Raw genomic sequence first — 18,322 nt, forward strand, 5'->3', positions numbered from 1 at the left:
CGTTGTTCGAAGGTCATGGACGTAGAATCGTGTATGGGGTGAGAGGCTCGCCTACTTTCAACTAAAGCGCAAAGCCTAGAAACTTCTTTACGGTTGATCGGCTTCGATTAAGCATCGAGCGGCGGCGTTCAACGGCTCGGGGTCGTGACCAGAGCGACCATTGGTGAACGGGACCCGGATGACTTCAAATTTGTGGGCGGCCAGCGAAAATCTCATTCTGTCACAAATACATCACGGCGATAACCTCACAAAGTTTCAAGGGTTAACTGCAATGAATGGCATTGATACATGAATTGGGTATTAGGTAAATTGAAGTAAAGTCTAGTAAAATTAAACGCTATGATGCCACCAATTAATTTTCGGGTTTCCAGCCCCAGTAATAACTTTTATGAGATGATTATGTGAATGATTGCTTGGTGTTGACTCTGTCGATGTCGTAAGGGTTGCCCTCATACGACCTGCGACGCGAGGCCATTGAAGCCCGTGACGCGCGCGATGCACGAGAGGCGTGCGATCGTACAGAGTGGTGTGTCCTGCTAGCAGTGATAGGAGCGTAGGCAGGCTCCTCAACCTCAGTGGAGGCATCGTCGTCGAAGTTCTCCTCCTCTGGAATAGTCTCGTCATTCTTCTCCTCCTCGGATGAGGGAGCAGCGTCGTTTTGAAGCTTGCGCATGAAAGCAGCAGATTGAGCGGCGAACTTGCACTTCTCACGGATGGAAGCACCGTACTTGTAAAAGAGGAAAGGGAAGGGAACGCAAGCCAGAGCGAGGAAAGCAGGGACTGAAGAAGCCCAGTGAATACCGAGGTCTTGGTACATGTAAGAGGTGAAGAGAGGGAATGCAGCACCGAAGAGAGATCGGAGAACCGAGTTGGCAGCCAGGACGGAGGCGGCGAAAATGGTGTAGGAGTCAATGAGATAGTTCATAACACTGAGGAAGACAAGAACCATGCCGAATCCGAAGGGAACACCGGCAGCGATACTGGCCATCCAGTGGATGCTAGGATCGTTGGTCCAGGCGAACCAGAAAAGGCCAATAGGCAGACAGACAGAACCGATAAGACAAGCGGGGAGACGAGCCTCAGGCGGGGCGAAGCCACCGTTCTTCTCCTCGATCTTGATGTAGCGCTTGTTCTGGGGGATGGTGTATGCGATAGCCAAGAGCATGCCGACCATGATGCCAAGGAAGGCCAGGCCGCCGACACCAGAGTTCCAGCCGCGGTTCTGCTGGTACACAATAGGGAAAGCACCGAAAAGCATGTAGAGGGTACCGTAGACGATAGCCATGTAGATGGAGAGGAGAAGGACAATAGGCTCCTTGAAGAGCAAGATCCAGGGTCGCGACAGGGCAGTCTTGAAAGACTCGGTAAGAGTAACCTTACCACGCTCATAGTCAATCTGGCTGACGTAGACATGTCCTGTGATCTTGGAAAGCTTGGAGGCACGTCGTCGGAGAAGGACGGGGGCGTATGTCTCGGGGACCAAGAGAGTACCGACAATCCAGAGAGCACCAGAGAAGGCACCGAGGAAGCCCATGACCCAGCGCCAACCAGCGTTCATGCCGAGGAAGCCTCCAATGATGGGGCCAAGGACGGGTCCGAGGAAGGGAGCAGCAGCGAAGATGGCCATGGCGAGACCACGCTGAGAGGCAGGGAACATGTCGGCGATGGTACCACCGGCGTTGGTGAGAGGTGATGAGCCGAAAGCGCCAGCGAAGAAACGGAGGACGATCAGGGTCTGGGCATTTTGTGCGCCCGCGCAGCCAGAGTTGAAGGCAGTGAGGGCGGCATAGGTACCGATGAAGAGGTATTGACGACCGAACATCTCACTGAGAGGGGCCCAGAGAAGGGGACCAATTGCGAAACCCAAGACGAAGAGTGACACACCCAGGGTAGCTACCTCTTGGCTGATGTGGAATTCCATGATGATCTCACGGATACCACCTGTATAAGCCGACGACACAAGCGCGACAGCAAGGGTTGTGAGAGCGACGGTCATAGTGATGAACCATTTCTTGACCAAGCTAAAGGTCATAGGGTTTCGGGGATCGTTGGGAATCCATTTCACACGATAGGGATCTTCCTCAGTACCTGAGCCATCGTACTTGTAATTTTGAACCTCTGGTGTGATGCCAGCCTGGTCAGCGACCAATCGCCAGTAGGGTATTCTTGTCCGCGCAGGGACTTCGATGTTTTCCGCGTCGCTCATCGTTATTGTCGTAATCTAACTACCGATCGAGGCTGTGGAATAACGGTTGGTATTCCGCGTCGGTTAGTGTTATTGCGATCTGTGGTGTGAGAGACAAGATCTATGTCGATCACCGGTGACTCGGGGAGCCAAGGCAGTTTATAAACAAAGACATGGGAAGGTTCCACATCGAAACGGTAGAAATTTTTATTAATCAACGACGTAACGGACACGACTAACGACTAAGGAGTACAAATCTCTTCAATTCCATGGCATGGATTTGTCGGATCCGCCGACCGGCCGTAAGTCCCCATACAGGCTTGGGCTTCTCGTGGTGACTGGGTCCTTACGTTAAATCCGGCAAGGGATGATATCACCAAGCGAGAGGCTAGAACCTTCTGGGTTACTCCTTTATCTCGTTATGGTTATGCCTCGGCCCATAATCTCTTAGCTTGTCGGACCCGGAACGGGGTTTTCGGCCGTAATCATATAAACCCCGGACCTTGATACGGGTATTTTTTTACTTTGGACTGGTTACAGTCGGAAACTGCGCGGGTTTATGATATCTGCGACGTAACCTTTACTATCCAAATGCACGAGATTATGTTTTGGGTTTGATGATGCACATTTTCTACGCAATTTGACTGTTTCGGAGAGCTGACTGAGTCCGTCATGACGTCCTCCGCGGAAACTCCATGGACTCTGGTGCGAAAACTTTGCGAAAATACTTTCATTGGCTGAGATTTGTGCTAAAAATTCTTTGCCACGGAGTTGCGTCATGGCTTTTCCCGAAATCCGGTTTCAGCTTAGCAATCCCTCGGTCCCAAGGCACACATTTCGCCTAACCCAGCTCTTCTCCCTGGAGACGGAACTCGCTGACTCGTGAATTCCTGTTGCTTATCGCATGATCCGCTTGTTAAGCACCAGGGTCGATCTCTCGTATCTAGATTCGAGGGTTTGAAATGGAGATCTTTTATGTAGTATCCAATCTTACCAATGTCCCGGAGTTAGTATATGGCGATATGCTTTGGCCCAGCAGATGTCAGGGTGAATAAACTTCTATGGGGTCATGGGCTATTTATGTCCAGCGTCGATGTCTGTTGTCTACTACATCAAAGTAATAACAACATTGAAAGTATAACTCAACATGAAGCCGGGACAAAAGCGAACTAATGTTTAGATAAAGAATGCTAAATACTGAAATTATTCTTACCTGCAAATAATGTTCCTGCTTCTCAAAATCGCTCTGACTCTTTAATCATTTGAACTGCTGCAGGGTAGGACAGATCCATGCAGTTGTCTCGGTATCACGCGAGTCGGAATCCCGCTGGAGACTGGAGTTGACAATGACGCGTCTGCCGTTCAGTGACACGAAACGCCCCCAGCCAATTCCGTTCCTCCATCTGAACAATGAATTGGTAAGCCAGTGTCCATGGCTGCTCCATGGGAATTTAGAGAGCCGCCCGTCTCTTCGGAGCGCGTCGTTTCGCTTCAGGTTCCTGGGACACAATTTTCGCCCCCTCTTGCAACAAAACAGCTAGGTTCCGTGGTCTAGTTGGTTATGGCATCTCGTTAACACCGAGAAGGTCCCCGGTTCGATCCCGGGCGGAACCACGTTTTTGTCCTTCGGCACTATGATCTCGCCAAGACGGGCACCATCTTTTTGCCAAGCACCACCAAGACAAGTTTTCTAACGGTTCTTGTCTGTATACTTATCAGATCTGTCATAGGGTTCTGTCCAAAGGTTATTCCGTACTTTTTATTTGGAATTTCTACCCATACGTTCAGTTGACGGCCTCCTGAGTTCTATACCGAAGGCGGTCAGAGTCATCAGATCATGCAACATCGATCACATACGCTGTACTACCAGGCATCTCAGGCACTTATGCTGAGCCATATTGATGCGTAGGAATATGCACCGTTAACATTGAGTTCGTCTAGACCATTCCGTTCAATAGTTTAGTTCAGGCCTCCTGTCCAGGCTAGCCCTACGCAACCACAAACAATCCCGGATCTAGTAGGGCCGAACCAGGAACCAGATCAAGCTGGAATTGAACCGTTCTTCTGCAATGCATGCACATACGTCGCACACAAGTTCATCGCGACTGGCAGGCTATATCGGTTATGCATCTTGTATCACACCGTGCAACACATTCCGTGCCTTTACCACATAATCATGAGGTCTATAGTCTCGAACAGTTCCTCAGGTCCTAGTATTGTCGAAGGAACATAATGGCCTCACGTCGTATGACTGGCACTGCCCCGAATCAAATTTGCTCATTTTCCAAAGGACCACTCAGCCCCGTTATTCTAAGCACTAATAACCCTTGCTCGCTGGGCTGTTAGTAACAACCAAGGCACGTGCATAGCGCAGGATGGCGCTTGGGAATACGCTTGTCTCGAGCATAGTTTCCGATGCGAAGCAGCGAATGGCGGAGGTAGGTTTGAACCACGGTGAGCTGAGGATCGGGCCGTGCGGTGATCCTTTCAGCCACGGCATTTGGTATGTAAAGCTGAACTATCCCAGCGACGATCTTGATTCATCGCCAACTGCACATTCTTTCTCTTCACAAGACTCAACATGCATTCATCTTTATTCACGTTGTTGGTGGTGGCGGCATCTGCCCAGGCCTCATGTGCCCGGGCCACGCGCAAGTTCTCTCTCAAGACCACTTACGACTCGAGCAACTTCTTTGATCAATTTTACTTCAGAGATGTATGTTCTCGACCTCACAGTTAAACGCACAAATCTGACAAGATAGGCTGCTTACTACGATAGCATTGACCCTTCCTACGGAGGGGATCCCACTCACGGATCAGTGAACTACTTGGGCAAAAGCAAAGCTCAATCTGCCGGTCTTGCCAAAACAACCAACGGCCGAGTCTACGTCGGCGTTGACTCTGCGAACAAGGCTAAACTTCTTGGTTCAAGCAAGACCAGACATGGTAGAGACAGTGTCCGTCTAGAGTCTAAGGCTACTTATGGTAATGGCCTTCTGATTGCCGACATTGAGCACATGCCTGGTACTGCTTGTGGTGTTTGGCCATCATTGTGAGTTCCAATCTTTGGATGTTTTCACCGGGCATGATGAGCTAACATTTGTCGCAGCTGGTCGTACAACTTTGACGAGGACCCAGTCGGGGAGATTGACATCATCGAGGGGATCAACGACCAAAGCCAAAACGTCGTCTCGTTGCATACATGTGGCACTTGCAAGTTCACCAAGATCGGCGGTCTCGACGAGCGCCCTAACTGCAACAACGGCGGAACTGAGTCTGAGCAATGCGAGGACGGCACGAACTAGTTAGTATATCATGGCATAATACAGGACAGTAATCTAACTTATGTTCTCAGCGACGGTTGCGGTAGCACTCACGCCTCTGGTTCATACGGATCAGCCTTCAACAAGGGCAAAGGAGGTGTCTATGCTGTTTGGCTTGAGTCAGATGCTCTGAAGATCTACTGGTTCAACCGCCAGAGCATCCCCGCCGACATCAAGTCTGGAAACCCCGATCCCAGCAAATGGGGTACTCCTGCTTCGCAGTTCCTTAGCGGTTCTGGTTGCAATGTTGGAAAGTACTTCAAGGGACAGACCATCGTAAGTCTAACAGTAGACACAAACAGTCGGGTGCTAATGCGAAACAGATTATCAACACAGCATTCTGTGGAGACAACATTGACCAAGGCACTTGGAACGAAGAGTGCAAGGCTTCTACTGGATCTAAGACCTGTGATGACTATGTCACTAACCATCCTGAGGCCTTCAAAGAGTCGTACTGGCTCTTCAACTCCATCAAGTATTACCAATAGTCATTATGGTTATGATTAGAAGCAAACGTGTTATCTTCCAGTTTGCATGCCTTTCAAGATTAGCCCAACGATTTTACTTGTTGCAATGCCAAAAATAGGAGCTAAGCTTTCCTTGTGATCGAGTAAAACCTGTTTATTTGTCCAAAGATAGAAGACCCAGGATCTTGGAATTTTTCTGAGTCGTAACGCCAATGTTCTACACCAGTCTCATTTTCAACAAAGTCAAGAACTCCTATAATTGCCCCCATTTTATTGACCGCTTCATCGCCAGCATCGCGTCTAGCCTGGCATTTCGCGCACTCTTTGAGCTTTATACTGTTGTAGTTCCCACAATACTTTGCACCCCCTTGATACTGCATGCACTTCCAGAATACCACTTTTTCATGTAAGTCAGTTGACCTGATCCAGCTGATGACTCCGGAGCCCGCCATAGTGCTTCCTTGGATATTCGTGAATCTTTTTAGAGTTGAAATTTTCGTCTTTGTATTTTATTTTTTCTTTAGGGTTTGGTGTAAGCTGTTGGAGATGTTTGTGGAGGACTTTTATATTCATAATTGTCTCCCGTAAGAATCTTGCTAAAACCATCTTAACTGTACCGGTTGCTGTCCGTGGAGTCGTGATATTCTACGGTACTGTATAGCCATTTATCAATAGGTAGTAGAGAAGTCCGTGAATGGTTAATTAGGACTACGTGATGTAAGCCCTATATTTGAGGGCAAGGAATGTTGCAACTCTAGATGGAGTATAGTTAATGCCTCTTAGTAGAGCAATTCCTTCATGAGCTTGATAGATCAACACAAAAGCACACAGGTTAGGTATTTCTTATTCAAGCGCTATCTGCTGTTTCTCCCTAGCTATGTTGTTCATAGCGAAGCGTATTAGATGCCTGTGATAACAAGTGTTTTTGATCTTCTCTCAGAGCTTCAAATCTTCAGTGAATAGAGACGTTGACATGGAGATATTGGACGTAGTATCTAAGACACCATTAAAATCTTGGGCCGATGAGGTGTTTTTGTACATTCAATATATATTCACTGGCTGAAGTCCTTAGCCGAATGCCATTGAGATCCGGCCACAAGTCACAACTTGCAGATCGCCACACATTGAATGCAACAACGTTTCGCATATTACCCTAGGTCTCCTTTGTATTGACTCGTGAGTAGAGGGTGAGTAGTGATACAAGATTGAATTGGCAATGGACGTAACATATGTACCTGAGTATGGGTCTACTCCTCTATTCAGAGTCTGATAACTGGGCGTTGGTGCATTGGGCACCTTGGGATTAGTAGAAACGCATGTTTCTAGGTCATGGAAGGGAGTTGCTCCGTCACAGTCGGCGTTAGTAGTGCGCTCAGGAACAGCAGCTGAAGTCTCAGTCGAAACAGTGAGTGTCTCAGTGGTACAATCGGCGGTAGCATTCTCGGTCGAGCGAAGGCTAGTCAGGAACTTAGTGAGAGTCTCGCTGACCGCAGTAACTCATGTCTTAGCCATGGTGGTGTCGACAACGGCCTTTATGCCAATGGAGGAGAAAGAAGGTCGGCACGGCCTAGCGCTAACGTTGTTGGCGACGATGAAGGCCAACACGCCCGTGAGAATTTGAAACGGTCTCATGGGCGCAACGTTTGATGACTTAAAAACAGTGGGAAATTAGAAAGCAGATGCCTAGTGTCTGGCATCATATTTGACGACACTTCATCTCATCCTTTACAATCGCCGCAGCCGATAACGCGCCTCACAAGACTAAGAGCCAATAGTTTGGGGCTTCGCCAATCGCTTTGAGGGAGATACCGGTCATGCAGCTCGGCAGAAAAGAGCTGAATCAGACCAAACCAACAACAAGCAAACAGCATTGGTTACCGGAAAATATTTATAGCACGGCGATGCTGATGGTGAATGAGTTCAATGATGAAATAAGTCGCTGTTTTAGCAGTCAAGAACAAGTTACCGGAGTTTACTTGATGCATTGGATGTCTCGGGGAACTACGAACACCCTGTCCATGATTTGCTGGGTTCAAAGTTCGTGACTGTACACTACTGCAGGGTTATGCATATGGCTTCTTAACCGGGTTTCCCCTCATGACCTGACGCTAACCCTCCCTTTTCACATATGCCATCTGTCAAAATATCTCACCTCCACTTGAAAACACACGCTTCCCTGTACAAACCCCAGCTGAACTTTGCTCAAGTTAATATATACAGTTTGTAAGCATGACAGGGTCACCTCCAACGTCAAAATCCCTTTCTCCAAAGGAATCATCACCCCATGAACAGACAGCACCACTAGAGCCCGCTGGTCAACTCGAGGCAGATGAGGGGAACATCGCCGACAATGATTCAGCCCTGGGCGAAAATGATACTGGGAGCTCCACAGCTTCGATCGCCTCCAGCATTTACAAATACAGAATTGAAAATGGCAGATCATATCATGCCTATAAAGATGGCATCTACGTCGGCCCAAACGATAACTCGGAACAAGACCGCCTGGATCTTCAGCATGCGCTTTGTCTCCTCACTTTTGACAACCAGTTATTCCTCGCGCCCATCTTTCGAGAGGGCGAGATACCCGTGAGACGGGTATTAGACATCGGCACAGGTACAGGGTGCTGGGCAATTGACTTTGCTGATGATTATCCTGAAACCACTGTCATCGGCATTGACTTGAGCCCAATCCAGCCTTCATTCGTGCCGCCTAATGTCCAGTTCCAGATTGATGACGTGGAAGAAGACTGGACATTCTCAGAGCAATTTGATTATATCTATACCAGGTTTATGACGGTCTCGCTCGGCAACTGGCCACGGTTCTTCGGACAAAGTTTCACGCATCTGAATCCAGGTGGCTGGATGGAGGTCGTGGACATCCTTCCCCCAACGTCCGATGATGGCACAATGGCCCCTGAAACGGCTCTATATAAGTGGTCGAAACTTTTGCTTGAAGCTACAGAAAAGATGGGTCGACCTTTTGGTGAAACAATGACCTATAAGACACAGATGGAAGCTGCTGGCTTCCGGAACGTCACACAGCGGGTTTTTAAATGGCCACAAAACCGTTGGCCTAGGGATCCAAAGTATAAAGAACTGGGTAAATGAATACCTGCTGGTGCCATTTATAGAATACAACTGACGAGATTTAGGTTCTTGGACCCTCGAGAATATTTCTAGTGGCCTCGACGGGATTAGTAGTGCTCTCTTCACTAGAGTCCTGGGCTGGTCAAAACCTCAGTTGGATGTTTTCCTGATTGATGTCAGAAAAGATCTCAAGAACCCTTCCATCCACGCATATTGGCCCATGTGAGTTATGAACCCTGACCACAAGGAAAGATAACTAACACGAATACAGATACGTCATATGTGGACAAAAGCCTAGAGAGTAGTGTGAATACTTGATGACATTATGAGACCTGTTTGCGGAAAAGTTGATGAATGACAAGAAGAGTAACGAACAACCCCAGATTTGTCCCGGACTGAAGAAAGCCAGGCACATGTAGATAGAACTTATGTTATCTGAATTTTATGGATAGAAGCACCTCTGACAACGATATTATATCTGAATCTGCCTGGCTTAGTGACTATGTCTCACGGGACCTGCCGTTTTGGTGACAAATCAGAGCAAAACCTTCGCGGAGTTGCCCTTCACATTAATCAGACACGGAAGAACTCTGCGGCCGTCCCGTCATGCTATTGGTTCGTGCGTACATGATTATCTATAGCGGATAAATCTGAATCCTTCAAGGTCCAGACTATAATGGATACCATGGTCCTAGGACGAATAGAACGTGTTGAGGGTCAAGGACTGTTGTAGGGGTAGGACATCGAAAGTCCGCAACTCCGCACTTTGACATATTATAGCAACGAACCATACGTAGTTTATAAACCCGTATAGCCAAAGCGATTGAACTTGAAAGTAGGTCATTTAAACGACTAAAATACCTTCATAGTAACACCAACCCAGGAGGTCATTTTAAAGACTGACACAATGTCACATAACGTCGTTTTTGTCACCGGTGCTACCGGCTCCCAAGGATCCGCTGTTGCAAGACGACTCCTTGAGCTTGGTTGGATCGTACGCGCTACAGCTCGTAACATGGACTCTCCCGCCGCCAAGAGACTACAAGACCAAGGTGCTGAAGTTACCCATGGCGACTGGGACAACGAAGTAGTTCTCAGAAAGATCATCAACGGATGCACACACGTCTTCATGAATCTGGTACCAAATATCACAACATTCACCTCAGAGGTACCGGCAGCGAAACGCATCATCGGCATAGCGAAGGCAGCTGGCGTCAAACATATGATCTACTCTAGCGGTATGGCCATCAAGGATATGGAAAAAGACCAATACCATGACCCAGAACACCCTGTTGGACGCGCCCATGGATGGAAGAAAGAAGTCGAAAATCTCGTCAAGGACGCCGGTTTCGAGGAGTGGACAATTCTCCGAGGGGGTTTTTTCATGTGTAACTTCCTGGCGCCTAAAGTCAACATCATGTGCTCCGGCCTTGTAGGCAGCAATACGTGGTCAACTGCCTACACGACCGAGGAACAGCTACCAGTCATGGATGTCGAGGACCTTGCAAAGTTTGCCGTGGCAGCTTTCCGTGAGCCGAACCGCTTTAATAGGCAGACCATTGAAATTGCAAGTGAGAAACTCTCGCCAGATGAGATTATGCAACAACTGGGCGAAGCAAGCGGAAAACCTTTAAAAGCTGTTTATCTGACTGATGAGGAGATCGAGGCGAAAAAGAATGAGGATATATTTGTTGCTGTACAGTTGATGTCGAGAGGCTTGGGAGATAAGGTCGATATTGGAGAAGTCAAGGGCTGGGGAATCCCTTTGACAACATTCAAAGAGTTTCTTGAGAGGGAACGCTCATGGGTCGAAAGGACTTTCGCATAATGCGATATTAATACATCAAGATTAGCCTCAGGCTGAGTTTTAAGAAAAGAATTCATTCCAAAATCTTCGCCTACACTTGAAAGCATTGTCGTAAGTAGCTTCCTTTCGAGGCTGCCACTGCGCTGCCTCACACGAATCCACAACTTTACCACCACGTAACTTTCCAGTAGTCATTAAAGCTTCCATGCAACATCATGTGCTAGTGGATACTATAGGACGAACTGAAGGCTGGATGGATAAGCTTTGAGCAGCTAACAAATATCAAAATTTAAACTCTAGAGGAATGGCTTCTGACTCCTTAGAATGTTCCACTACACTCATATCTTTTCTTTTACTTGATTAAATGCCTGAACCTTGACATTTTGGCCTGACAGAAACGAGTATAAAGTCTCGCTCTCCCTCCCACCCTTCCAATTTCTTTTCCCTTTTCCTTATACATCCTAGTGCATGGGTCTTTTCCTGCTCTGTGAAGCAATAAGCTGAGAGAGGAATTATGCTTATTGAAAATTTCTTATTCTTTCACTAAAGCGACCAACTCCATACTGGGTGCGCCTGGTATGGGAATTTTTGGAACCTTTTTTACTGACTGACTCCCTTCATATCTTTGACCGATGTTTGATGCATTGGGTCTTCACATGACAGAGAGGAATATGGAGGCCGATGATGTTTCCTTTGTTTTTGCCCAAAAGCGCTGGACATGAGGCTATCACATGAAAATTCTTTTTCAATTTTCAACATCACTTTTATGAAACCTATTGCATGATACAGCAATTGCAATGCTGGAACATGACGGGACTGACTTGGAGCTAAGAACACCTGACGAATCGTAATAATTCCTGCATGTGATGATCTCTCCTGTATCCGTGTCCGTATGATATGATGTGAAGTTGCGAACCAAATATAAATTGAAGCCAAGAAAATTGTAGAGCTGGTTGGTGATCTGTATACAGCTGATCCGCAAACCCATCCGACCTTTTCATCGTCAAATGTCTTCTGTGCTATAGTCGTTCCACTTCTCCACCATCTTTAGAGAGTCATTCCACAGTCTCTGCTCATCCTTGGGGTTGTAAGTGTGAGAAACATACGTGTACGAAGTCGAAACACCGTCATCTTCGCCCCGTTCGGCAGCACTACAGTTGGTGATGTAAACACCTCCTCTTCCTTCCCATTCTCTGCCCACGGCAGCGACCAGAGTACTTGCAGCCGCTTGCTCGAGGCTCTGAACCTCATGCATTTTGTCACCAATGACCCCTGCCATCACTTCCTGGGGAATATGACGACCAATATTGGAGGCAACCAGTCCTGGGGCAACACTAGTCGCATGGATGCCCCTGTAGCCATATCGACGTTCAATCTCATTGGCCATGTAGGTATTGGCGGTCTTGGATCGGGCGTATGCTTCCCAGGGCGTATAAGCTGAGGCGCCGCTGGTCTCATAATTGTAGTCGTTCGAAGCGGGTATGCCTTGCATGCGATGAGCAGTAGCTGAGACGACAACGACCCGAGACTGGAATTTCTCAGTTGACGCTTTGAGAAGACTAGGTTTGAGGAGCTCAAATAAGAGGAAGTGAGATAAGTGGTTCGTAGCAAACTGCTCTTCAAAGCCATCGGCAGTCGTCGTGAGCTCTGGGACAGCCATGACACCAGCGTTGGCGATGAAGATACTGAGCTCGTCGGTCTTAGAAAGGATTGTCTTTGCGGCAGCTCGAACACTATCCATAGAGCTCAGCTCAAGTTGTACAAGATCCATCTGATCCGGGTTCCAGAAATCAGCGAGAGCTTCCTTGGCTTTATCAAGGTTTCGGGCAGTCAGGAAGAGCTTAATGCCTGTAGCAGCAAGCGCCCGTGCGGTTTCTATGCCGATACCGGATGACACGCCAGTGATGACTGCTGTCTTTCCAATGAGTTCGTTCTGCATCTGCTCATCCTGCACTACCTGCAGAGCAGTTGGTCGGCTGTCACCTGGTCCTTGGGGGTTGGTGTAGAGAGAGGCGTAACGAGACATGTTAAAGTCGTGTAAACTGAATTTGAGAAGCAGGGTTATTGGAGTGAAATTGAATGCTGGATTGAACTGAAGAGATTTTGGTATAATATTGCAGCTTCTCCTGAATTTATAGTAGATTTGTCGCAGCTCAGGATGTAGCCCAAAAACTGTTACCTAGACCACCATGCTATGTCGCTCTTCAAGTCCTGATGACATTGTAACCCAAAAGAGAATAAATCACCGAAGGATTCCCCAAGGTACACCATGCATGCTGCTGGTCGCTTGGACGGAGTCATAACGCTTGTCAGTGGCGCATCATCGGAATAAAAGGAAACGTGTAGCAAGGGCTCGAGGAATATTCGCGATCGGATTTTGCAGATCATACCATGCGAGGATGACTTTTTATCTCGATTCGTATTAGCGTGACATATTTCGGCACGTCAGATCACATGGAGAGTTTATCCGTCACAAATCCCAATTCGACCATGTTTTTGATCAAAGCTTACATTTTTACTACTTTCGCTATAGCCCGCTGGCCTTTTGATTCATCACTACTGCTGGAGTTTAGCAAGGCCTGTCACGAACTCCATCGATTATGGAAGATGCTGAGAGAAAGCAGCGGCGTAAGCTGCAAAACAGGATCAACCAACGAGCTCGCCGTAAGTAATTTGACGGACAGTTCTGATTACAATACTTCCTATTTTGGAGACTAGCTAGACCATCTCTGACTTTTGCACGCAGGAAATCGCATGAACAATGATGACACAACCAAAACTCGTGCCAAGCAGCAAAGGCCGACATTCGGAGTCAAGCTCTGGAGGGTGGATGAATTCGGTCTGGAGGCCGGAGCCGCCAATGATGAATCCTCCATCACCAAGCAAGACCCGAGATTGTTTCTTACCACTATATACAAGGGCACATTGAGCACCGCAGATATTGAATTATACAGCCAGCAGCTCGACATGCATCAACGTCTACGGGCATTGACGGGCGTGGCGTCTCCTCTCTCGGACCATCTTCTGTATCTCATAAACTACAATGCTTTCCGAGGGCTTTTTCAGAACAAAGTAACCCTCTCACAGGTGACGGATCATCTTGTACTTGTAGAGGGTCGGACTGAGAAACTGGATGTCATGGTTGGCTTAAAGCGCGATGCTATTTGTGTCGAGACAGGCCTAGATGTACCGCCTCATCTTCGTCCTACAGCCCTGCAATCAACAACGGTACATGCAACCTGGATCGATTTCATTCCGTTTCCGAAGATGAGAGACAATCTTATCAATCACCATGATCATTTCAATCATCGACTACTTGTCACTGACATAATGGGAGATCTACTGGAAGACATCATGTTCAACAAATATGGAGAGGGCACTGGGCCAAGAGGACGGCGACTTGTGTCAAGAGGCAAACATGGCGACTATGCTTCAGATCGGCGTGGCATGATTATCTGGGGAGAGCCGCATCGTATGGAGAGCTGGGAGGTGACGCCTCGGTTTCTGGAAAGATGGGGATGGGCTGTCGAAGGATGTCCCGAGCTGATGAGGGCAACTAATCATTGGAGAGCGTTAAGAGGTGAAGTCCCATTGGTGTTTGAGAAGCAAAACATAGGACAAGTCGAAAATCTGGAGTAATAACAGAAAATGGAGTTCGCGTTGGGATTTTGTGGAACCTCGCGGTCAAGTCAATTGATGTATCAATGACATCAACCATTGCCATGATTGACGATATGTCGGCTTCAGAAATGTCGTCATTACTTTCGCTTCAGCAAAGACCCATGAAAAGCCACGATTCTTTTGCTTCTTCAACCCTTCAACACACCCTTCAGCATCAGCAACTCAAGCTTTAATAGAAATTCTCAGATCCTCCGCAAATACATCTTCTACTCGTCTCGACCCTTCGCAATCATGACCATCGCACGCCAATCTCTCTCCTCCTTCAGACGCATCTCGACCGTCACATCCGCGCTTCGATCCCAACCCGTGCTAAGCTCATACACCTCTATCCGCATGAACTCAGGCAAAGTCGAAACCCCAGTGTCTTCCGATCCCAACCACGACAAGAACAATCCACCAGTCACCGATCACTCAGATGGAGCCATGGCGTCGCTGAAGGGTGCACCGGGAAAACGCGATGCGAGCTCGTTCGAAGATAAGAACATGACAGAGAAGGAGAAGAATACCAACAGTCAGAATGCTCAAGAGCAGGATGGCAGAGAGGGAAGTACTGGCGAGGCAGGCCATTTCAAGAAGTCGGGCAGGAAACCCAAGATGTAAAGCGCATGTCGTATTTTACTACACGTATACAAATAACTAAGGATATCAAAAAAAGATCCCATTCATAAGATATCCAGTCCATGAGTCGTTGCTGAGGTTATTCCGAATTGAAGCCTGCTCATTGCGACACGGATGCACGTGATCTCTGCACAGATTATTTTCACCGTAATGTTGTCACAAAAAGGTCAACAGTCACGACACTTTACTCTCATAAATCCTTGACCTACAAAAAATGTGCGGGATCGTGCCGTTCGTCAAAGGCCTTTACGAGGATCTCATGGAAGCCATTGATGACCTCTTCCCAAACCGTTCTGCGGATTCGGCACCGCTTATCAATAATCGCCAACCATTTCAACTTCAGCAGCCTCATCGGCAAGCGTACACTGTAACAGCCCGCCCGGTCGCAGAAACTCATCGCCGAGCGACGGAGAGACTGGAGGTCAGAGCTGCATCCGCAAGAATGCCTTCACCGCCGAGAGGCGACCCTACGCGATGATTTTGCGTGAGAGGATGGAGCGCGTAGTCAGTCACGCCGAGACCACGACGCAGACAGCCAAGCTGACTTCAGGCGCAGTGACGCGCCATTCAATTAAGACAATAGACGGCCTTGGGAAAATACAACGATCTTGGTAAATTGGAGCATCGGCGTTCTTTCATGAGCTATCTTACATACCGACCAAGAAATCTAACGCGAGAACACCATGTCATAACTTGAACATTGGCAGAAACCATTATTCGCCCTCATATACTCATCAACTCTCAAGCTCACAATTCATAAAATGTCGACAGAACCCAATAGCAAACTTCTTCGCACTCTCCTCATCAAAAGGATCATACTCGTCCTCTTCCGGCGTCGGCCACATAATCGCCAAAATCTCTCCGCCTTCCTCGGCGATAATTGCTTCATCATCACTTCCGACACGTCCTATAAGCGCGATGATTTCTCTATCTGACCAGCTTCTGCACATGCGTACGCGAATTAATCCTTGTTCAGCAGGCCCCGTTGTCATGCACATCCACTTATCGTCCATGTCTTGTGGACGATGGCCGTTCATAAGGTTTATCATATTTGGGCCAGATAAGCGGATGCGCCATTCTGCGCTGGAGGGGGTTTCGATGGATTTGACGTTAATGCGAGAGCCAGTGAATCTCTTTTCGGTTGTCATGGTGAAGATTTTTGGTAGTTGGATCTTTGGATTTGAGACTTGCAATAATTGAATGATGATGCTTTAAAATAATAAGTAGGATGGAAGCAAGAAATATTTATTCGTTTACGTTGTGACATGCTACATATCAAAGGTGTTTGCAGTCAGCTGAGTCATGCCGCTTGTCTGCCTGCCCATGACTCCGCCTCAATAAAGGATCTGCACTTGAAGCAAAGCCTCTTTTTATAGCTGACTAAAATCTCACTGCATAAACTCCTAGGCTTGTGAATCGTCGTAGCGCTGCATTTAATACCCAGGCCTCAGATGCTGCTCATAAATGAGGGCTGGGACAACATATGTCGATTATATGCGATACCCAGGTACTACGACTAAGGACTCCCGACACGAAATGTCAATTGTAAGAGTTATGAAGCATTGATGAAAACTGTGAGGTTTACGCGTTACCTAGTCGAGCCCGTGAAGTTCACCGTGCCTCTCCAAGCTTTGAATGCCTCCTCGCTTGGTTCAGGAATCTCTGGGGAGCTCGACATAGACAAATCGCGAAGAGTCAGCGTGTTTGTGAATAGCGATATATGCACTATTGGTGTGAAATATGGATAATCCGGCGACACCACCCTTTTTCAGTCTTGATGCGCTGATATGAAAGGCTACAGTGCTTTTGGAACCGATTGTGCGACGAGTAAGGGTGTTGGCTGCCAGGTGAAGGGTTCTTTGTGATAGTCGCTGTTGAGGGTATGAGGCGACCGTCTTTGATGCACCATTTCGTATTGTCAGGTTTATGTTTCCACTCCCGGCAAGGTTCTAGAATGCCACAGCCAAAGAAGTGTAGTTTGGAACACGGATTATGAGGTCTAGGTTGATCTCCGTGAACTAGAAGAGGCTAATCGGTGCGCCATGCGCCTCCAGAGACTGTTTCATCGATTTCAGTCTTCGGCCAACCTTTGTCACGAAAATGTGGGCATCGCCAATCCAACCTATGCGTTCATCACGTTGCGGGTAGTCAGTAGAAATATGGATAAAATTGATTCGAATAGATCACGCGACGTTGGTGTGAAGTTGATTCAAGAGTTCATCAGTGCATTCAAACCATCCTGTTCGTTCCATATCACTGCATACTGCAATGCTGGTGATGGCCTCGGATTCTAGGGGAGTATGCTTCACGGGCCAGTTGTTAGTCTTAACATAGCGGAAGCCGTGAAATGTAAATCGAGGTTCTCAAACTTGCGGGCCGGCACGTCGGTGGTGCGTGGGGGCTTGGTTTCTATCTCGCCGTTTTCCAGTACCTCAGCATTTCTGAGAATGATATCGGTACCGCTGGGGCCACTGACAGTGATCCTAGCGCAACCAGCAAAGTTATGACCAAAGTCGACTATGACCTTGCCCGACACGCTCTGGAAGATCTCCTTTGGTTGAAGCTCTTTCAGCTTTCGAACGGGTGGACCGTCTGACAGAACGAGAGCTGCGGTCAATGGCGGAAGCTCTTCGACACTGAGCCAATCGCCATTGTAGAAAGATGCCGTTGACCAACCCGTCATAACGGACTCTTTCCTGAGTCGTAGATCTCTCCGTTGCAAATCTGTGAATCGGACAGCGGGCCAAAGCTAGGGGACCACGTCTTATCAGATGGGATATGAACATTGGTTCGATCGCTGAGAGTGATCTTCAAAAGACACATAGCACCGATTCTAAATCCGTAGAGGTTCCTGAAATCGCGCTTCTCGATATGACCGAAGAGACGCCCGGCGTACCAACCCTGTGAAACCAGGATACCAATAGCGTTTCGGCCTCTTGAAACCGGTTCTGTAGCATCGTAGGTATCGTAGACATGTAGATGCTTAAAAAACTGGAAGCCTGGGGCTAGGACATGATCTTCTACCCGCTCGCCATTGATCTCAGCCCCGTAGAGACCAAGAGCAGTTATATATAGGCGAGCCTTCTGGATGTGAGTTAACTTCGTGTTTAGATCAAAGTTCTTGCGAAGGTATAATAAGCTTTTTGGTTTACCC

At 47.8% G+C, this 18,322-nt stretch overlaps 8 protein-coding genes and 1 non-coding gene across 9 annotated transcripts; 5 read left to right on the forward strand and 4 right to left on the reverse strand.

Moving 5' to 3' along the window:
- Positions 1–262: 262 nt before the first annotated feature.
- FOBCDRAFT_232542 (major facilitator superfamily domain-containing protein) lies at positions 263–2,412 on the reverse strand. The gene has a single exon (XM_031191376.3). It carries the CDS (start codon positions 2,204–2,206, stop codon positions 398–400), a length of 1,809 nt encoding a protein of 602 aa, XP_031032607.2. The 5' UTR covers positions 2,207–2,412; the 3' UTR covers positions 263–397.
- Positions 2,413–3,725: 1,313 nt separating this feature from the next.
- On the forward strand, positions 3,726–3,799 carry FOBCDRAFT_t203. Its single transcript has one exon. It is a non-coding gene; the product is annotated as a tRNA-Val (tRNA).
- Positions 3,800–4,603: 804 nt separating this feature from the next.
- Positions 4,604–6,094, forward strand: FOBCDRAFT_9954 (concanavalin A-like lectin/glucanase domain-containing protein). The gene is made up of 5 exons (XM_031191378.3): positions 4,604–4,901; positions 4,948–5,237; positions 5,295–5,489; positions 5,541–5,784; positions 5,832–6,094. Exons 1-5 carry the CDS (start codon positions 4,767–4,769, stop codon positions 5,994–5,996), a joined length of 1,029 nt encoding a protein of 342 aa, XP_031032609.2. The 5' UTR covers positions 4,604–4,766; the 3' UTR covers positions 5,997–6,094.
- A 2,026-nt stretch (positions 6,095–8,120) lies between these two features.
- Positions 8,121–9,545, forward strand: FOBCDRAFT_169388 (S-adenosyl-L-methionine-dependent methyltransferase). The gene is made up of 3 exons (XM_031191381.3): positions 8,121–9,075; positions 9,128–9,284; positions 9,334–9,545. Exons 1-3 carry the CDS (start codon positions 8,205–8,207, stop codon positions 9,365–9,367), a joined length of 1,062 nt encoding a protein of 353 aa, XP_031032612.2. The 5' UTR covers positions 8,121–8,204; the 3' UTR covers positions 9,368–9,545.
- A 424-nt stretch (positions 9,546–9,969) lies between these two features.
- On the forward strand, positions 9,970–10,890 carry FOBCDRAFT_280298 (uncharacterized protein; the record flags this gene model as incomplete). The annotated part of the gene is made up of 1 exon (XM_031191382.2): positions 9,970–10,890. One exon carries the CDS (start codon positions 9,970–9,972, stop codon positions 10,888–10,890), a length of 921 nt encoding a protein of 306 aa, XP_031032613.2.
- Positions 10,891–11,727: 837 nt separating this feature from the next.
- Positions 11,728–13,236, reverse strand: FOBCDRAFT_232549 (uncharacterized protein). The gene has a single exon (XM_031191383.3). The coding sequence runs from the start codon at positions 12,893–12,895 to the stop codon at positions 11,873–11,875; it is 1,023 nt and encodes a 340-aa protein (XP_031032614.2). The 5' UTR covers positions 12,896–13,236; the 3' UTR covers positions 11,728–11,872.
- Positions 13,237–13,385: 149 nt separating this feature from the next.
- Positions 13,386–15,211, forward strand: FOBCDRAFT_190928 (uncharacterized protein). The gene is made up of 3 exons (XM_031191384.3): positions 13,386–13,533; positions 13,616–14,504; positions 14,727–15,211. The coding sequence occupies exons 1-3, from the start codon at positions 13,470–13,472 to the stop codon at positions 15,148–15,150; spliced, it is 1,377 nt and encodes a 458-aa protein (XP_031032615.3). The 5' UTR covers positions 13,386–13,469; the 3' UTR covers positions 15,151–15,211.
- Positions 15,212–15,774: 563 nt separating this feature from the next.
- On the reverse strand, positions 15,775–16,360 carry FOBCDRAFT_9970 (uncharacterized protein). Its single transcript, XM_031191386.3, has one exon. It carries the CDS (start codon positions 16,314–16,316, stop codon positions 15,903–15,905), a length of 414 nt encoding a protein of 137 aa, XP_031032617.2. The 5' UTR covers positions 16,317–16,360; the 3' UTR covers positions 15,775–15,902.
- Positions 16,361–17,473: 1,113 nt separating this feature from the next.
- FOBCDRAFT_207393 (uncharacterized protein) lies at positions 17,474–18,143 on the reverse strand (the record flags this gene model as incomplete). The annotated part of the gene is made up of 2 exons (XM_059609195.1): positions 17,474–17,892; positions 18,065–18,143. The coding sequence occupies 2 exons, from the start codon at positions 18,141–18,143 to the stop codon at positions 17,474–17,476; spliced, it is 498 nt and encodes a 165-aa protein (XP_059466004.1).
- Positions 18,144–18,322: the final 179 nt, after the last annotated feature.

The sequence above is a fragment of the Fusarium oxysporum genome, chromosome X (assembly GCF_013085055.1).
Source record: "Fusarium oxysporum Fo47 chromosome X, complete sequence".
Taxonomy (NCBI): domain Eukaryota; kingdom Fungi; phylum Ascomycota; class Sordariomycetes; order Hypocreales; family Nectriaceae; genus Fusarium; species Fusarium oxysporum.